This window comes from Canis aureus, chromosome 34, assembly GCF_053574225.1.
Source record: "Canis aureus isolate CA01 chromosome 34, VMU_Caureus_v.1.0, whole genome shotgun sequence".
NCBI classification, from domain to species: Eukaryota; Metazoa; Chordata; class Mammalia; order Carnivora; family Canidae; genus Canis; species Canis aureus.
Genome location: NC_135644.1, coordinates 6149364 through 6170208, shown reverse-complemented (window position 1 = coordinate 6170208; position 20845 = coordinate 6149364). Strand labels below are relative to the sequence as shown.

The 20845-nt window shown below is 38.2% G+C and overlaps 1 protein-coding gene across 2 annotated transcripts in view; it reads left to right on the top strand.

The window, feature by feature from the left end:
- ITGA4 (integrin subunit alpha 4) overlaps positions 1 to 20845 on the top strand; it is a 79334-nt gene that overhangs the window by 30883 nt on the left and 27606 nt on the right. For both annotated transcript variants that reach the window (XM_077883278.1, XM_077883279.1), the window contains exons 11-16: positions 2684 to 2778; positions 3987 to 4077; positions 4655 to 4700; positions 5089 to 5243; positions 8077 to 8231; positions 20044 to 20193. In XM_077883278.1, the coding sequence (XP_077739404.1) occupies positions 2684 to 2778; positions 3987 to 4077; positions 4655 to 4700; positions 5089 to 5243; positions 8077 to 8231; positions 20044 to 20193 (692 nt within the window). The remainder of the gene's footprint in view (positions 1 to 2683; positions 2779 to 3986; positions 4078 to 4654; positions 4701 to 5088; positions 5244 to 8076; positions 8232 to 20043; positions 20194 to 20845) is intronic.

The following is a 20845-nucleotide window of genomic DNA, read 5'->3' as shown; positions in this document are numbered from 1 at the left end:
ACAAGTACTTATTTGAAGGAGTAAAGAGTTACGTGAGTTAGTATGTGTAAAGCCCCTCGCATGGTGCGTGCGTTGTAACAAACGTCATGTGCTAGCTGATGTTAAAATATTGTGATTATACCAATGATGGCTGTGATTTACAATGAAATAAAATGTTCAGATGGAAAGTAGAAAAAAAATTGTCAGTACGTCAGTGTGTGTTCAGTATGTTGTACCCCAAATTGACCTGCACAGGCATTAAAAAAAAAAACAATAAGTATTTTCCTTATAATTATGATTGCTAAAATTTTAGGATATCGTATGAGGAGATCCAAATGGAATCCTAGCAAGTCGGAGTTGAGATCTGTATATAAGATAGGAGGAGACTATCACCTCCTCATTTTCTGCTTGGAATGACATCTGGGCCTTTTTCTATTTCATTTGAAAAGGCCCCTTTGTATTATTTCAAAGAGATTTGCCCGGCATCACTACTGCTAGTACATGTTATCTCGAGAATTTCCACATATCAGCAACTTCCTAGCCCAGACTTGTTTCCTTTACATCCTGTCAATGATCAAGACACAGAATTCTAGTTATCAAGGGTGCAGCCTCAGTGGTTGAAGTATAGAGCAGCCCTGACAAATGGCATCCATGACTGGCCTTGTCTTCTGTGGCCACAGGATACTTCTCCCCCCATTCCTGCCCTTACCTCCCTCGTCCTCTTCCCTGCTCTCTCTCCCTTCCCGCTCCTTCCTCTGATGTTCCTGTGAGTGTTTAGTTCTGCCCATATATGGCTCCAGGTGTTTCAAGCCAACTGCCACTGTTTACATGGGCCATGTTGCCCCTCTGTCCCCTGCCATTACACAGGCTGTCACCTCTGTCTACACTGCACCATCCTCTTCTGGCCGTGGCCTGTATATATTGAATCTCAGCCTGGGCTTCCCCTTCTAGGTGAAGTCTTCCCTAATTTCCACCACCGGCTCATATGTGGTGTTTTTATTCTGGTTTACCTCTCTTCTTCCTACTAGAGTTCCTCTTCATGGTACCACCCTGTATGACCAGCTCCTGGAAAATGCCCCAGAATACAGTAGATGTTCAGTAGTTGTCCACAGAATCAATGAATGGGTATGATTGTGTGAGAATTTTAAATAATTTGCACAAGTCAAAAGAGAGCAGCCTTACTATGTCTAAACAATGAACATAAGGTGTGCCTATCATTTACCTTTTGAGGACATTAGAAATTGTACAGAATTTAGAGGATTTGGCTCAGTTAGTAGGGCAGGTGACTCTTGATCTCAGGGTTGTAAGATTGAGCCCCAAATGGGACATGGAGCCTACTTAAAAAAAAAAAAATTTTTTCCAATTGCACGGCATTTGGCATAGAATTATATATCAAAGAGGTTTTTATTCTCCTTGAAATCGCAGTCAGAAATTAACCGCTGTGGTTGTTTAAAAAGTTTTAGATCTGATAAACCACTGAATATTGACTATCATGAAAGCAAACTGTGTATTTAAGTTTCTACTGAAGTAATAAGAAAACATTACATGTAAATAAACCTATGAATGTACCCAAAATATAGGAGTATACCCCGAATGCTCAAGTAACCCCTTGTGACTCAACGAAGTGCTCTTGCAACCGTAGAATATTCTTTTTCGCCCGTGTGTTATATTTATGGCCCTTGAGCCACACTGTCTTTCATAGTTTTCTCTTGCTTACGGCAGTTGACCAACTCTTTATTTCTTTTTCCTCCTGGCACCATAACCTGATGTGAATCCCAAGTCCTAAAAGTGACGCAGTCCTCACTTTACAGACCAAAATCCCTTTCCGAAGCCCCGGGGGCAGGTAGGGCCGCGTGCGTGCCCGGCTCTCCTGGGCAGAGGCTGTCGCTTTCCCTGGAGCAGGAATTTAGAACCCGTTTTTGCGAATCAAGTTAAAACCCGGAGCTCAACATGAAGTTTCTTATGCTCCTGACGTCCAGGGACGATGAGTTATGTGCTGGGGGGTGCTCGGGACCCTTGACCCAGCTGTGCCCTGGGCCGCGGCTGGGTTTGGCTCGCGATCGCACGGTGTAGACGGGGCCCGGGGAGGTTAAGAGATGAGTCAGGCTTCGGGCTGGGGCAGGGGCCCGAGCGCCTCCCGGACCCCTCACTCCGCTGCCCCCAGGCCCGACCCCCTGCACCGTCCTGTACGCTGTTATGGTGATGAGTGCATTTTGTGAGACAGATATAGATATATATGTATATCACCTATATATCACATATATATTCTACATTTTATATATCACATACATTGTATATATTATACATTATCACATATGTGATACATAATATGTGACATATAACATATATGATACATAATATATATCACATGTGTTGTATATCATATATATCACGTATATATTATACATTATATATCACATATACATTATATATCACATATATACCATATATCATATATCACATATATTTATAATATATCACATATGACATATATATTATATATCACATATATGTTATGTATTACATATCACATATATATTATATATATATATATATAATTTTTTTCTTGTGTAGTGAGTGAAGCATTTGTTTCTTGGTAAGGAGCTTTTTCTTCTGAAGTGAACAAAGTGGCATGAAACTTAGTTTTCAGAGCTGCCTTCCTTCTACAAAGCACTGATTTTCTGCCCTTGAAATCCTGGCGTAGATGTGGCGGTTGGAGCTCCACAAGAAGACGACTTGCGCGGTGCCGTTTATATTTACAACGGCCGAGCAGACGGGATCTCCACGGCATTCTCACAGGTAGAAGCTGTTCTGTTTGCAAAAGCAGCATTGGTGATAAACGGTCCCTGAAACGTCCAGTTTGACGTCGACTTGTTTTTCTTAATTGGCTCCTTCAAGTACCTAATATATTCTTTTTCACCCTTTTCTTATAATAACAGTAGGTGGTCTTGTTTTAAAGATCATTAAGAATCTGAAATCCTTTTTTTTTTCTTTTTTCTTTTTTCTTTTTTTTTTTTTTTGGCCCTGTAACTGAGTTTTCGTTGACATCCATTCTCATTTGCTCATAACCTACTAAAGATTTTCTTTGCTTTCCACAAACTTATGTTCTGAGATAGTATCTGTACTTGCTCCAAATAAGCTCATGTGGCTTTGATTAACTGTGTCTTGCCTTGTGCCTTAAGCCCCGTATTTTGGGGGGTTTGCCCGGGGAGGGGGGTGGAGAGCAAGCCCACCATCCTCTGCTCCTTTCAGCTTTTAATAAAGTTCCCTGATCTGACTCTGACTTGACTTGGGCCTTTTGACAAATCGGGGCCTTTCAGTGCCTGGAAAATACTCCACACACCTGCAGAGAAGAAAAGTCTTTCCAAAGATGACTTTTATGGAAATATTTGCTAATACTGTTATTTTTGATTGAGCAAAATAGGCGAATGGCTCTCCATATTTAACGTGAAAAATCTATACTTGTGTAGGAAAAACTCCTTTTCTTAGCATGGATGGCAGCCTGACGCATGTAAATCAGCATCTGGATGTGAAATCAGACCTGGGCAATGGGAAACACATGTCTGACTTCAGTTGTCACATGCTAGGAAGCAACGTGGCTCAGGAGGGTGCCTTTCATCCTGAGCCTGAGTAGTAGGCTCCACTAAGTGACGACATGTGGCTTGTTTTCCAAATTCCTTGTCTGGTTATTCGTGTTCACCCAGGAAATAAATCCAGAGCCTGGGGAGAGGGGAGTCAGGACAGTTTAAGATCTGTGCTATATAGTTTTCTCTTCATGATTTTTTTTTTTTCTAGTTACAAACTGAGGATTTTTTTTTTTTTTTCTAGTCACTTGCCCAATTCAAGCTAGAAACTTTGGTTTCTCTTAGATGCAAGTATCTGGCTTAAGTGCTTTTTGTTAGGAAATGTGCCAGGCTGTTGTGAGGCTCGTTATTTAACTAAACCATTGTTTCTCTGAGATATTCAGTGCTCAAAACTGCTTCCCATTCAATGTACCTATTTTTCAGAGAATTGAAGGATTTCAAATCAGCAAATCACTAAGTATGTTTGGACAGTCTATATCTGGACAAATTGATGCAGATAATAATGGATATGTAGGTGAGTATAAAGTCCTATTTCATAAATTGAAGTGAATTCTATTGTGGATGTTACCTCATTGCAAAATACATAAAACTGGTATGGAAAAGTTCTAATTTACTGATAACTTATTTCCTTCGTTTTGAAGCTCTTTTGAATTCAAGGATGAGGTCAGAAATGATCAAATAATTCCTTAGCTTTACAGTGTTAGTTACTTTTTATCCTTTGTTCTTGAAAAAATGAAAAGCACACATGAAAATAAATCCAACGTAAGATGCCAAAAAGAAAGACTTTTTTGAGAGGAGATTCCTGGGTGAATGTTTGTGGTTTAAAAATGTTTTTTCCGTAAGCTTATCTTTATGTCCTATTTTTATCGTAAAGTTTGTTTATATTGTGAAAGGATGAATGTTATTCTAGATGAATAGACTCAGACAAATGTGGAATGAATCCTACGATGTAAGTATATCTTTTCCAATTAATTTTCTGTAAATAGTGTTTTGATATAGTCAAAAGGTGTTACCTAGTTAAGTATTTATGGCTGAAAAGTAATTCGCTCTGACTAATGATGTTCATTAATCTGTTGTTTTTCATCCTCCAGATGTGGCAGTTGGCGCTTTTCGTTCCGATTCTGCTGTGTTGCTAAGGTAAGGTTGGTGCATTTCACTGAGTGATGACAATCGGGCTTGGTTGTGAATGATAGGAGGTAATTTTTAAAATCCACAATGGTGGTGACCTCATAGTGTGCTTTTGTTGTTGTTTGGTATTCTAAAATGTTATTGAACTTTAGGATACTCATTCCACCCTACATGGCTATTACAATTAAATCATCAGGCAAAGTCAATATTTTTAGGGATTTAAATAAAAACGTCTCTTGATTCATGCACAGAAATGTAATTGAGAATGCACATAGTGTCAGTCAAGCAAGTTCATGAAGTTACTTGGACAAGGGCAACTGACCAAACAAATGCAATTTTTTTTTCTTAAGGTACAATAATCCTGCAATTAATACTGCTGATTTTGTTTCTTTCTCAGGACAAGACCTGTAGTGATTGTTGAAGCGTCTTTAAACCATCCTGAGTCAGTAAATAGAACAAATTTTGACTGTGTTGAAAATGGATTGCCTTCTGTGTGTATGGATCTAACACTGTGTTTCTCATATAAGGGCAAAGAGGTCCCAGGCTATATTGGTAAGGGTGCCCTTACAGAATTGACCCTGATTGGCGTACCCCACTCGTTCTTCTCCCTCTGCTCGTTCTGGGCCCTCACTGTGTTTCACCTTAGAGGCAGATACACCCCACTGCCTCATCTCTCGGGTTCTCCTGCTATTCTAACCAGTGAGTGCGGCACCGTTAGAGGCCACAGGTATCTAGAACTTACTACATGAAGGAAAGCAAGAGTATCCCTTGCTGTGTTAGGGGGAGCTAAGCTGTGCTTACTATGTAAGAGAGAACATTACCCCACAGCTTCTCCTCTGTTGGACTGGGCTCCTCGTGTAGCTGGATCTGGCTTACGTTGGAGGGCCTGAGAAAAGAAGAGTCTTTCCTTTCTATTCTGTCCTCTGAGTAACGGAAGATGCTTGTCTCAAATCAAGACCCTGATTCCAATTTCCACAAATAGCACACATCTCTTAAGGATTTTCTGTGACTGTCAGCTCCTGAGCGCCAGGTCCTTCTCCCTTTATGTAGGTAGCTCTCCGTTGTCTGCTCTGGAGGAAAGTAGCATTGAAAAGGCTCATGCAAAACTGGGGTTCATCTCAAATCACATATATGTGACTCTGTGAATATTCCTTTTTTTTTTTTCAAGCAGGTTATGTTCCTAATTATGTTACACTTAAGCTAATATTAGAATAACTACTAAGGAAACTAGCCAGTGGTAGGAGAGAAGCATACCTGGGCTTCTTACTTGGACGTTAATAATCTATCAAGTTCATGAGCCATGCAAGACCCTACCAAGAGTTGATCGTATTCAGGACTCTGCAACCTCTCATCCGTCCTCTAAAGGTCGTGAAGGGTAGCAAATACACTGAATCAGGCCATGGATACTTAACAGAGGTCTCAGTCTGAATTGGCCTGTAATGAGAGGTACAGAGTGAGCCTGGTGTACCTACTTTAGATCAGACTCGTTTTTTATTTTATTTTGTTTTGTTTTGTTTTATTTTATTTTATTATTTTTTATTTTTCAGACTCATTTTTTAATAGTGCACTGCTGGCTAGAACTACAGTAGTAGGACGTTGGGGGGGCGGGGTGGCAAACTGTAAGGTTGCAGATCGGAGAAGTGGCACTTCCCAAACACGACCCCAGTAACACAGAAAGGCACTCACCCCGGTGGATGATCTGAAAAACACACGTTAAACAGATAAAAACTATTTCCCTTTACATAAAATCAGTGCTTGTTTTACTACCGATTCCATTGTGACCAGGTATTTTAAAAAATGGTGGAAAACCAGTATGTGAAACCCATAAATAATCACAACAGTGTTACAAAAACGAGCTCTACGGTCACATAAAATGAGTCCTTGGGAGAAATAATTCACATGGTAAGCATGTTTATAAAACCAAGATGTTTTGCCACTTACTGCGAGTGGATTTTTATTCACCCTTTTTTTTTTAATTTACCTTTTTGTGTGAACTCACAGTGATGAATGGTAGATAGCTATTTCAATTGCAGCTCGACCTCTGAGGCACTGAATCTCAGTGATTATAATTTTGAAGCCAACTGATTTGGACTTTGCTATTTATTTCCTAAATAAAAGAAAGGTTAAATGATTTATTTGAAATTTGTAGAGGTAATATACATTTTATACTTAGGTTTCCTTGAAATAGGTAGATAAAATCCTTCCAGGAGAGACAGTCACTCCTAAAATATGAACAAACACTTCAGGAATTACATAAATTCTTTAAAATATCACTTATGAATTGTTGCTCCTATATAATGAGTGATATCTCCACAGACTATTAGAGATAGCTTGTTTTGCAAAGAAGCAATATGTTATTTTTTAAAACATTTTATTTATTCATGAGAGACACAGAGACAGGCAGAGACACAAGCAGAGGGAGAAGTAGGCTCCCCGCAAGAAGCCCGATGTGGGACTCGATCTCAGGACCCCGGGGTCACGACCTGAGCCAAAGGCAGACACTCAACTCCTGAGCCACCCAGGTGCCCCACAAAGAACCCTTTTAGATTTATATATATATTTTTTAAAAAGGCTCTCATTTTCTTAGTAATAATATCTGGCTTGGAATTTTTTTTGGTTACTTGTTAATTTTCCTTATATTTTTGCTTATTGAGGATCTTCTTCAGCAGATGATTTATGATTTGAAGTAAATCTTACCAGATGGCCAGACTATTGAGAGAATGTCTATATTTTCTGCAAATTGACACTGGAAGGTCAAACTGGAAGCCAGTAAAAAACAGGGGAGACTAATCATGGTCTAGGGCTAGAAAAGGAGACCTCTTTGCGTAAACTATTCACAAAGCTTTAACTTCTGAGTCCCTTGTTCACACTACATTTTTAAGAATAATAAACAGCAACCTCTCAAGTCAGAAACAAACAGAAAGAAATGAACCTAACCATATACAAAATTATTTACATAACCACACAAGACAGAATTATCGCAAGTAACACGTGAGTGCCATGTTCTAAGCACTCCAAAGGAATCGGAAACTTAAGATTTTTCATTAGTAGTAATAGTTGTTAGTATTGTAGTTTTGAAACCTTTATATGCAGGAAGATTAAATAACTAAAGATGTTAATAGTTACGAGTAGAAACCTAGAGAAACACGTATATGTTTTTTGTAACAATCTTTGCAATTTTCATTTTTAAACTGTTTCCTCTCCCACATTTTAGGTTAGTTTTTAAAAGCCATCTTCAAAAAGAGAATTTAAGATATTTCCAGTATTGGATATAATTTTGACTCTTTTGACTCAAGAAGTAGTAAAATAAATTAAATAAATAAATAATAATAAATGCTTTTGAGTAATTATTTATATTAATTGCAATTCTCTCTACATTTTGCAGTTTTGCTTTATAACATGAGTCTGGACGTGAACCGGAAGATAGACTCGCCATCGAGATTTTACTTTTCTTCTAATGGAACATCTGATGTGATTACGGGCAGCATGAAAGTGTCGAGCAAAGTGCCTAACTGCAGAACACATCAGGCGTTTATGCGGGTAATGTAAACTGGTTTTTATTAATGAGTATGTAAACCTCAGCGTTGCCACTACAGTCAAGTTCCTATTGCGTTCGTATCTTTCTGTAAAATGTGGTTAAAAGCAAGTGTAATCCCCGCTTGGACTCGCTGACCTGTTGATTGTTCCAGAGCTAAAAGGTTCCACAGTCCTGTGAACCTGGATAAATCAGACTCCACTTTTTTCTGCATCTTCTTTATTTCACATTTATCACGTTTTACTGAGTCACTTTTTTTTTTTTTTTTTTTTTTTTTAAGATTTGCCTTTTCCTTTCTACAACTGCTATTTTCTTATTCCTGTTTCTCCACTTCCCTGGAGATGTACGTATCGAGTAGCTCCGCTGAGCCTCCGATTCCCCTGGTGTAGGGTTTTTGTAGGGTGGGAGAGCAAGCAGGGGAGCTGGATTGGTTTCCGATGCGACTCTAATGAAGCGGAGTCCAACAGGACCGCGTTTGGATGAGGCCTTTGTCCCCACGCCAGCATTGTCAGTGATGTCAGTGGGAACGCGCACAGTTGCAGCGTGGTGGGGATCATCTGTGGGCCGGGACAATGGCTCTCAGGATGTTCTGGGGTATGTCCTGCCAAAGCACAGCCGATTTCCTGTTCCTTTTATTAAAACACGCGTTCCCAAACTGATCATCACATTCCTCGCCTTGGTCACATTTTATCATGTGAAGCAGTGCCAGGTCTTTTTTCATTAGGGAATGGTGTACTTCATCAGAAAATCTATTGTCACAAAAAAAGCCAAACTATTCCCAGGAGCCCTTTCTAGGATTTCAAATGGTAGCCTCAGCTTGGAACTTAATTTTCCCTGAGATACTTACTCCAAGCGAATGCAAACAAGCATCAAGACTCGAATGCTATTAAATGCTAAGAGCAATAATCCCCTATGCTGTTTTCTCATTTCCCTTAACAGTTTTTATGGTTGTACTAGAATAAATCTATTAGATGGGGGAGAGCCAAAAGTATAGACTGATATTAATGTAGCCATCATTTATGTGGGAGGGATTAAAGAGAGTATTTTTTTATAGTTGTGATTTTACTTTAGGTTAATCAAGTTTGGAGACTGACATTGAGACCGTTTCAGGGGAGTAAACGGGCCAACACTAGACCTTCAACAAGAAGCATATTGTGTTGAATTTCTATAAATGACAGGAAATCCCCCGATGTGTGTAGTTGTAGGCTTCCTGGCATTGCCCTAACAGGCACGGGTGCATCAGAATCGTACATTCTCATCAGAATAATTTGCAGTGGGAACGACAATCTAGCAGAGGCTCGTGTGTTGCCGACGCACCCTGGTAGCAATCGTTACTGGTATCTCTGGGTGGCAGCGGGTGACAGCCGCCGGCTTTTGACCGTACCGTCAACGTCCCGCAAAAGCACTTACCCACCCCGGGATTGGCACACGGTAGGGATATTTTTAAAAGTGACGGGAACCGTTATTAAAACTCGAAGCTGCTCTCGTCGTGATTTAGGAAGGTGTGGGAGGGTACCGAGGGCACCCCCCACCCCTGGGTGGTAGCCGGAGGCCTTCGGGCGCCTTAGGCCCGCTGTGCTTCTGCAGCCCAGGGGAAGGGGACAGGGACCGAAAGGCCTCTGCTTCTAGACGACCGTGGAAAAGACGAGCAGGGGGCTTGCCCTGTCCCTCTGTCGTTCGCAAAACCTGTGCATTTAACATTATGCTCCCCAGGCCCACCAGGGCGTTAGGGGGCCTGCTCAGGGCTCCTGACAGCGGCCGGCGGTGCCTGTGAATTAAGGAGCCCGGCCACCGCCCCTGCCCCGGGCCTGCTCGCCGAGGGCACCGGCCTGTGCCCGTCCCGCAGAGGCTCCACGTCGCCCTCTGCCCCGGTGAGTCGGTAGGTGCTGGGGCTCCGGGTGGTGCCAGGGCCGCGGGAGACGCCTGGGGCGCGCTGAACCGGTACGATTGTAAAGTTCATACTATTCCAGACGGTCGCGGGGACTGCACAGGGCAGGAAGGCGGGGTACAGGGCACCGTGGCACCAGGGAAGGGATGAAGGGCGCCTTTGATTCTTTCCACTGGGGAAGCCTAACTAACGGACGGTGTCAGGTTAGGTCTGGATGCCCAACATGATGATGCGGCAGCGCCCACCCGGCGCGTGTACCCTTTTTTTAATTTCAGCTCCCGAGTAGTTAAGCTCCAGTGTCCCATTAGCTTCGGGTATACGAGATAGTGACTCATCAGCTCCATGAATTACTTGCTGGTCCTAAGTGCACTCTTGATCCCTTTGGCTGTTGCACGCGTGCCCCCGACTTCCCTCCCCCTGGTCTCTGTATTTAAGAGCCTGTTTTTTTTTTTTCTTTTGTTAGTTTGTTTTGTTAAATTCTATAAATGAGTGAAATTGTATTTGTCTTTCTCTGACTTATGGTATTTAACATTATACTCTCCGGGCCCATCCATGTTGCTGCAAATGGCAAGATCTCATTCTTATTTGTGACCAAGTAATATTTGTGTGTGTGTATGCACGCGCGCGCGTGTGTGTGTGTACACCACATCTTGATATATTTGCCTAAAAGTGGACAAAAGCTGCAATAAACATAGCGGTGCATATTTTTTTGAATTAGTGTTTTCATTTTCTTTGGGTAGAAACCCCAGTAATGGAATTCCTGGGTCATAGGGTAGCTCTATTTTTAATTTTTGGAGGAAGCTCCATATGGTTTGCTAGAGGGGCTGCACCACTTTGCATTCCCAACCTATGGTCCATAAGGGTTGCTTTTTCCCATATATCCTCACCGATACTTGTTATTTATCTTTTTGATTCTAGCCATTCTCACAAGTGTACGATTCCGATTCTAGCCATATCTGTCGCTTGTGGTTTTTTGGTTTTTGTTTTGTTTTGTTTTTTTGTTTGTTTGTTTTTTTTTTGGTTTTTAGATTTTGTTGATTTATTCAACAGAGAGCAAAAGAGAGAAAGAGGGAGTGACCACAAGCAGGGGGAGCAGCAGAGCAAGAGGGAGAAGCAGGCTCCCTGTTCAGCAGGGGAGCCCAACTCGGGGTTCAATCCAGGACCCCAGCATGGTGGCCTGAGCCTAAGGCAGATGCTTAACCAACCGAGTCACCCGGGCGCCCAGATCTTGTGGTTTTGATTTGCATTTCCCTGGTGATGCGTGCTGCTCAGCACCTTTTCCTGTGTCTGTTGGCCATCTGTATGTGGTCTCTGGAGAGGTGTCTGTTCAGGTCCTCTGCCCATTTTTGAATAGGACCTTTTTTTTTTTTTGGTGGTAAGTTCTTAATATATTTTGGATAGTCACCCTTTCGGGGGTATATCCTTTGCAAACATCTTCTCTCAGTAGGGTGACTTTTTGTTTTGTCAGTGGTTCCCTTTGCCATGCAGAAGCTTTTTATTTTGGTGTAGTCCCCGTGCTTCAATTTTTGCTTTTGTTTCTGCTGCCGCAGGAGACATGTCTAGAAAAATGTTGCTACAGCTAGTATCAATCAAATTACTGCCTATGTTTTCTTCTAGTGTTATGGTTTCAGGTCTCACATGTAGGTGGTTAATCCATTTTGGGTTTATTTTTGTGCAATGTGCAAAAAAGTGGTCCAGTTTCATTTTTTGGCATGTCGCTGTCCAGTTTTCCCAGTACCCTCTGTTGAAGAGACTGTCATTTCCCTACTGGGTATTCTTTCCTGCTTTTTCGAAGATTAATTGACCATATAACTGTGGGTTTACTTCCAGGCTCTCTGTTTTTTGACCTATGTGTCTATTTTTGTGCCGGTACCACACTGTTTTGATTACTGTAGCTTCATAATATACCTTGAAATCTGGGATTATGATACCTCCAGCTTTCTTTTTTCTCAAGATTACTTTGGCTCTTTGGTGTCTATTGTGGTTTCATACAAATTTTAGGATTATTTGTTTTAGTTCTGTGAAAAATGCTTTTGGGTATTTTGATAGGGATGGCATTGAATCTAGATTGCTTTGGGAAGTATGAACATTGTGACTGTATTGTTTCCGCCAATCCGTGAGCATGGAGTATCTTTCCATTTATTTGTGGCATCTTCAATTTCTTTCATCAATGTTTTATAGTTTTCAGAGGACAGGTCGTTCACTTCCTTGGTTCAGTTTATTCGTAGGTATTTTATTCCTTTCGTGCAACTGTAAATGGAACTGTTTTCTTAATTGCCCTTACTGCCACGTCACTATTAGTGTATAGAAATGCAACTGATTTCTGAATATTAATTTTGCATCCTGTGACCTTACTGAAAACATTTATCAATTCTAGTAGTTTTTTTGATAGAATCCTTAGAGCTTTCTATACACAGAATCACTTCATCTGCAAATAGTGAAAGTTTTACTTTTTCCTTACCAATGTCAATACCTTTCATTTTTTTGTCTGACCGTTGTCTTGTTCCTGATCTCAGAGGAAAAGCTTTCAATTTTCCACCATTGGGTCTAATGTTAGCTCTGAGGTTTTTTTTTTAATATTTTATTTATTTATTTATTTATTTATTTATTTATTTATTTATTTATTTATTTATTTATTTATGATAGACATAGAGAGAGGCAGAGACACAGGCAGAGGGAGAAGCAGGCTCCATGCCGGGAGCCCTATGCGGGACTCGATCCTGGGACTCCAGGATCGTGCCCTGGGCCAAAGGCAGGTGCTGAACCACCCAGGGATACCCCCTGGGTTTTTTAATATATGGCCTTTATAATGTTGAGGTATATTCCCTGTAAATCTACATTTTTGGGAGTTTTTATCATGAATGAATGTTGTATTTTGTCAGATGGTTTTTCTGCATCTGTTGAGATCATCATATAGTTTTTAGCCTTTAGCTTATTGTTTGAGGTTTCACATTGATTAACTTGTGAATATTGAACCACCCTTATTATATCCATGGGATAAATCCCATTAGATTGTGGTAAACGATTTTTTTAATATATTATTGAAGTTGGTTTGCTAATACTTTGTTGAATATTTTTGCATCTATGTTAATCAGGGGAAATTGGCCTGTAATTTTCTTTTTTTGTGGTGCCTTTATTTGGTCTTGGTATCAGGTTAATGCTGGCCTCATAGAAGGAATTTGGAAGTTTTCCTTCCTCTTCTATTTTTTGGAATAGTTTGAGAAGGATAGGTATTAATTTTTCTTTAAATGTTGGGTAGATTTTACCGTGAAGTCATCTTGTCCTGGACTTTTGCTTGTTGGCAGTACTTTGATTACTGATTCAGTTTCATTGCTAGTAATTGATCTGTTCAAATTTTGTGTTTCTTTCTGATTCATTGTTGGAAAGTTACATGTTTCTAGGAATTTATCCATTTCTTCTAGATTGTCCAATTTCTCAGTATATAATTTTTTTCATAATATACTCTTACAATCCTTTGTATTTTTGTGGTGTCAGTTGTTTCTCCTTTTTTCATTTCTGATACTGTTTATTTTGGTCTTAGTTTTTTCTTGATGAGCCTGGCCTAAAGATTTATCAAATTTGTTGACCTTTTCAAAGAATCGGCTCTTGGTTTCCTTGGTCTTTTCTATTATTTAGTCTCTATTGCATTTGTTTGTGCTCTGATCTTCACTATTTCCTTCCTCCTACCAGTTTCTGGTTTTGTTTGTTCTTGTTTTTCTAGTTCCTGTAGGTGTAAGGTTGAGTTGTTTGCTTGAGTTTTTTCTTGTTTCTTGAGATATGTCTGTATTGCTATAAAACTTGCCCCTTAGAACTATTTTTGCTGCATCCTGAAGGTTTTGGACAGTAGTGTTTTCATTTTCATTTGTTTCTACGTATCTTATTTTTTCTCTTTGACTTCTTGATTTGCCATTCATTATTTAGTACCATATTGTTTAGCCTCCATGTGTTCATGGTTTTTTTCCAGTTTTCTTATAACTGATTTCAAATTTTGTATCCTGTGGTCAGAAAAGATGCATGATATGATTTCAGTCTTATTAAATTTACTGAGACTTGTTTAGTGGCCTAACATGTGATCTCTCCTGGAGAATGTTCCATGTGCACTTGGAAAGAATTTGCGTTCTGCTGTTTTTGGATGGAATGTTCTGTATATATCTGTTAGGTCCATCTGGTCTAATGTGCCATTGAAAGCCATTGTTTCCTTGTTGATTTTCTGTTTGGATGATCTGTCCAGTGATATAAATGGGAATGTTAAAGTCCCCTATTATTATTGTATTCCCCTCAGTTTCTCCCTTTATATATGCTAATAATTGCTTTATGTATTTTGGTGCTTCCATGTTGGGTACATAGATAAAATTATTACATGTTCTTACTGGCTTTTCCACTTTATTTAGTGTCCTCCTTTGTCTCTTGCTACAGTCTTTGTTTTAATCTATTTTTCTGATAGAAGTATTGTGGCTGTAGCTCCCACACACACACACTTTTATGCATGTGTATGTTTTTTATCCCTTCATTTTCAGTTTGTATGTATCTTTAGGTCTGAAGTGAGTCCCATAGACAGCATGTAGTTAGGTCACATTTTAAAAAATCCATTAAGTCACCGTATGTCTTTTGATTGAAGCATTTAGTGCATTTACATTTAAAGTAATTATTGGTAGGTATGTATTTATTGCTATTTTATTGCTTGTTTTATAGTTGTCTTTATAGCTCTTCTCTGCTCCTTTCTTCTCTTGCTCTCTCCCCCTGTGGTTTGATGGCCTTCTTTAGTGTTGGATTTCATTCTCTTTATTTTTGTGTATCTATTATAGGTTTTGGATTTGCAGTTACTATAAGGATCATATATATACATCCTAAGTATATAGCAATCTGTATTAAGTTGAGGGTCACTTAAGTTTGATCCCATTCTAAAAAACACTACATTTTTACTCCCTCCTCCACATTGTTATATTATATATTATATTTCACATATATTTATATTTCACATCCTTCTATTTTGTGAATTCCTGACTGATTTATGTAGATAAAATCGATTTTACACTTTTTGTGTTTTACACCTTTGTATGAAACCTCCATATTGGTTTCATTTATGATTAATCTACTACCTGTATTGTGTGATTGCATCTACCTGTGAAATTATTCCTTTTCATAATTTTCTTCTAGTGGAAATGTTTAATTTTTTACATCTTACAGTGTTTTATCTATTGAAATTCTCTTCTATTAGACATCACTTTTCCCTATGGATGTGTTCTCCTCCATATGTTTATATGACAGTGAATCTCTGTCTTTGCTGTATTTATATTTACAACTTTATTAGATCTTTGTGATTTCTAGTACAAATTCTTAGAACGAGGGATATTTTTGAGGGTACTTTGATTTAGGGAAACTCAATTAACAATTGGCAGCAGTTTTTAGGAATGTTGGAGCAGCTACTGTGGAGTGAGACTTCCCTTAAGGCTTTTATAGATGATATTTCTTAGGTGATCTTGATGGAATGTCTGCATCAAAATATTCACTGATGTCTGAGAAGAGAAGGGTGGTAAAGTGGGATAACAAGTGGAGTAACACGATTCTCACCCTTCTAGCAACGTTTCCAATAAAAGCTAGAAATATGTAGCTTAATCATCAGACTGGGAATGCCTGTCCCCATTGATAGCTGGAGACCCAGTGATTTCAGTGGCCTTAGCGTGCTGTATGATTATGAACTCAACCTGCCTGCATATATAGTAGATTAGTTCGCTCTCTCCCTTGATTTCTCAAATTTCTGTAGTAAAAGAATTTTATTATGTAAGTCTTTAGGTGACCTCCATCTTTTTCAGTATAATCAAGGAAATGAATGTATGGTTTGATTAATAAATATATTTTATGTGTATTTTATATATTTATATTAAGGTATACAAGGACATAGCTCAGTGAAGTGCCATTTGCTCCAAAGCAATTATATTTTAACCACAGCAGGCTATTGACTGATCCATATATGAATACATTTCTACTGAAAATCTAAGTACAAGCAAACTACACAACTATCCTGATGTTATGGTAGTCAAGAAGTGGATTGATTATTCCAGCATATGTTAATTCTTTGTTAGAGTGCAAAGTCTTTGACAGGATATTACCTTTTGCATGTTTTTATTCTTAGAGGTACTGCAACTCATTACATATGGCAGCAATCAATATTTTTAAAATTTATGGACAATGTGTTCTCAGTGCTATTTAAAGAATTCTATAAGGGAAAATCTGAGATTGTTCTATTGGTGCTGTGATTAAAGCACCTGTTTTGGGGGGTGCTGTCCTTTCTCAGGATGTTAGTAGTGCCAGGTACTGGCAATTCTCTACTTTCTGAGCCAAGCTTACCAGCTAGAGTGGTAATCATTACTGTTGGTGGTGCTGGCTTCATTTGCAATCTGTGCTTCTGTCTTACCTTCTCCGTCCTCAACCCATTTCCCACACTGGTAGCAGAGGGGTATTTCAAAAACATAAATCTGATCATATCCCTTGCTTAAAATTCTTCTGTGTAAGGCTTTTCTCATCCTTTTTGGAGTGTAGATTAGGTGACCCTTCTCCTTCTATATTTGTTTATACATCCATTGGAATGCTCATCCCCCACACTGTGTGTGGATTTATGGGTCATGGACTGTGACATTGGTATTGACTTTCAGTTTTGTCTCTCCAGCATCTTCTACATAGCAGACCCATGAATGGATACATTGAAATGTCTATACCTCAGTATCCTTTTTCATCCAGTAAACTGTATAAATATTTCTGGCTCCACTATTTGTTTTTTTTCCTTCTTACACACAGTAGGAGGACATGGGCCTACAGCTCAGTTTTCAAGTGGCCATAAATACAAATTTCTGTAAAAGTCTAAAGAAGGTGGACTTTGTGTAATTTCAGACATGTGCTAATTTGCACGCTTGTGGGGTGCCTTATTTTATGTAATTATCTATAAAAATGGGGCGTGGAATCTTCATTATTTCTAATACAGGTAGCACATGCCCGTCCAAGTGAAAAATTTTAAGCAAATTTACTATTTCTCTCCCAAATACTTAATTAGTCACTTCAAGACATTTTTGATATTCTAGCCTTTGTCTTTAGGTGGAGCTGTTAAAGTTAAATAAGTGTGAATATCTGTCAAATACAGTTCTTGCAAGAGTGCACGTACATTTTATATATTGTGAGAAAAGCATAATTAATAGCTAATTAGGATAATGAAAGTAATATACACCAGATGTAGAGAAGACCTTGTGGAAAATTAGTATGAATTAGATAACATGTGATTTGGTCAAAGCAAGCTTGTTGAGAAGAATTAAAACAGTGGACATGTGGAGGGACAATCAGTGGCTGTCTAGCTCCTACACCTAGGGAATAATTTAATCAAGTTTGCTATTGTAATACTCAGGGCTTCAAGCTGTTCCGTTTTCACAAGTTGATAACTTGGGATTTGGGCCTTGATTTGCAGCATTCCTATATGGTCAAAGTTTCATGTTGAGATGATCACTTATCAAGTAATTTAATAAAATCATCTCCATGTATAAGAATGGAAAAGTAATAAGAGATCTTGAGCACTCTGATTCATGCTCCAAATCTTCCAGGTACCATGTGATTAATACAAATTTAATACTTGGTGTCTAACTCATTTTCTACTTAATGTTCATTGACTGGCAATGTTCTGATTTCCTTTCTTTTTTCTTTTCCTTCCAATTGTTCACCTGAATTTATTATGAAAGACTGAAATTCATTGATTTCTTGACTGGTTTATATAGCTATATTTTGAAGCAACATATATGTAATAGGTCAATATCTAACATCTATTGAGATCTTAAGTGCCAGGCATTGTGCTAAGTATTTTACAAACCTCATGCCACTGAATTCTCATAACACTTACTATAGGTATCACAAGAATTGCCATTATTTCCATTTGCAGATGAGGTAACTGAGCCATAGACATATGAAATAATTTGCCCAAGGTTATACAGATAGTATCGTAGCCGTCCATAGGTAATAAAAACCTGGTCCACTAACAGTACTTACTAGAAGCTCTATTAATGATACAGTCATAGATCTACTCAGGAACTGAATGAATATAAACCTCAATTATGGCTTAAGGTAATATGTCTAGCCCTGGTACAAACACTTGACTCTCTCTAATGGTCAAAAGGAATTTAGTTGAATTTACTTTTTTTAAATGAGAAGACCCGGGGCTCCTGGCTGGCTCAGCTGGTAAAGCATGCAAATCTTGATTTCAGGGTTATGAGTTCAAGCTCCATGGTGGGTATAGAGATTACTTAAAAATACAATCTTAAATAAATAAATAAAGTGCAAAAACCTGTGGATTGGGTATTTGGAAGGTAGAATCAAACTGTGATGTAAAAGCTCACACATCAAAGTATAGCAACAATTCTGGTATCAAGAAAAGGAAAAAAAGGAAAGCAAAAACTGCATAATTCCATGTAGCTAGACTATATCTACTGATTGTTAACTGCCTTCTCCAATCCCGAGATCATTTCTACATTTAATTTTTGTGGTGCTTTAGATACTTGTTTTATAAATTTTCCATCAACATGTCTTATTTCTTGCACTTTGTCTTCTGAATTCTGATCTAAATCCTCATAGATTACATTATCAGTAAAATCTTCCTTGCCCACCTACTTACATAAGGAGAAAAAGAAGTCTGTTTTGTTCACTATGCTTTGAAAATCTCATTTCTGTCTAGAGAGGGCTGGGTTAAGTTCTAAGAGGTACCATGTTTTATGCATTACCTGACTTCCATTTTTTTTGTTTGTTTGTTTTCATAGTCTTGAGATTTGAGAACAACTACTTTCAAAGTTACCTTCCTGTCACCTATTTTACTGTTTGTGCATTTATGTATAGTAAAAAATAATTTGGGTAGTATGTGGTACAGTCTTAACATGGAGGCTAGTGAATAACCAAATGAAAAAATAATAGTTTTTAAGTAGAGAAAATATTTTTAAAAGAAAAAAATCATGCCTGCACGTAAAAATTCAGATTAAAATATGTGAATTGACATTCAGTGTAATGAACTCGAAAGCTGTTTTTCTGGGGACCGAATACAATGAATTTTAAAAGTCATTCAGAAAGGCTTTTTGGCCACGTATAAATAAGATTAGGAATGAGAAATGCTGTGTAAAAATTAGTAAGCAATTAAATTTAAAAGAATATCATGCAGAATGGATCTCAAATGGTACAATTCCTGTGGAGTTGATAAACAATCCAAGAACTTTCTTTGTGAAGTGTAAAACCACAATAAACTTAGGGGGAAAAAAGTAACAACTAATAAAATTCAGTAAAGTAACTCAGATAAAATATTAAATATATAAAACAAATAACTTTCCCACATACGATTTATGACCTACTTAAAATATGATTGGAAAGCCTCCATGAAGAATGGAAAAAAGGATATTTTTCATGATAAAGATGAACTCAAATGAATCAAATTGAATTAAAATGTTACTGAGATATATAAAAATATAAAAAGAAAAAATAAATGGAGATTTCCTATTTATACAAGTTTACCACAGGGAAAGGTTAAATAGAATGAAATGTTGATTAGTACTTTGAAGCCATTTACAGCAAATTTATAATGGAAAACGCTTATGTTAGGTCAAGTGATTAAAAAAGTCTGCATAGAAAATACCATGAAAGAAAATATGTCCAATTGTTAAACTATATAACTAATACAGGATGTATTCTTAAAAATATTTTCATATTATTTGTGTTTTTTCTAATAAACATACTCGCTTTTATAATTTGAAAAAATAGACACTGTATTTTAACAATTGAGATGAAAAGGTAAATACTTGGTTTACCTTTTCCATGTTTGACAATAATGCAGAAAAGGAGGAACTTTCTACATAGGTCTTTTTTTATTTACAGGCTTGTTTCTATTTCTAACTTATGGTTTTAAATTCCCTTAGAAAGATGTGCGGGACATCCTCACCCCAATTCAGATTGAAGCTGCCTACCGCCTGGGGCAGCACGTCATCAGTAAACGAAGTACAGAGGAATTCCCACCACTTCAGCCAATTCTCCAGCAGAAGAAAGAAAGAGACATAATTGAAAAAACAGTAAGAATATTTTCCCTTATTCAAAACATTGTGTGCCTGTAACTGAAGTAAATTTTTAAAAAACATTGCATAATGCTGGGGAAATGAACTATCTTGCTGAATTCTTTAAACATTTTTTACGATTTTTTTTAATATAAAAAGATTTATGGTAGGTCTTGTTTTCCACTTTTCTTTATTTTTTATATTCCCTTTAGGATATTGAACTGAGTATTTTTAAAAACATGCATTTAGTCCCAGCAGTGGCTTCCCATATACATGTTATGTATAAAAAACATGAGATGTTAATTTTCTCTCCTTGATACCTTGCCCATGAGGAAAAATCTATCGCTAGGGGAGTGCTTATAATGACAGTGAGTCACATTCATGAGGTTTATCTTCCTCTTTTTCATTTTCTGTCTCCTTCTCTCTCATTTGGTCTCCCTCTCATTCACTCTACCCAGATTCACTCATGTCTTGGTAGGCACGTTCCCTTGCTGGCTTTTACTCATTTATGAACATAAGAATTCCTGTCACACAACAATTTCTCTTTCAAATTCAACTGTAGGCTTTTCAGCCACGTCCCAGGACCCACTGCATTTTGAAAAAGGGATCGTGCATTCTAACCAGTAGACAGCCTTTTCTAGTGTATCCCCAGATATCTCCCATTCCACTA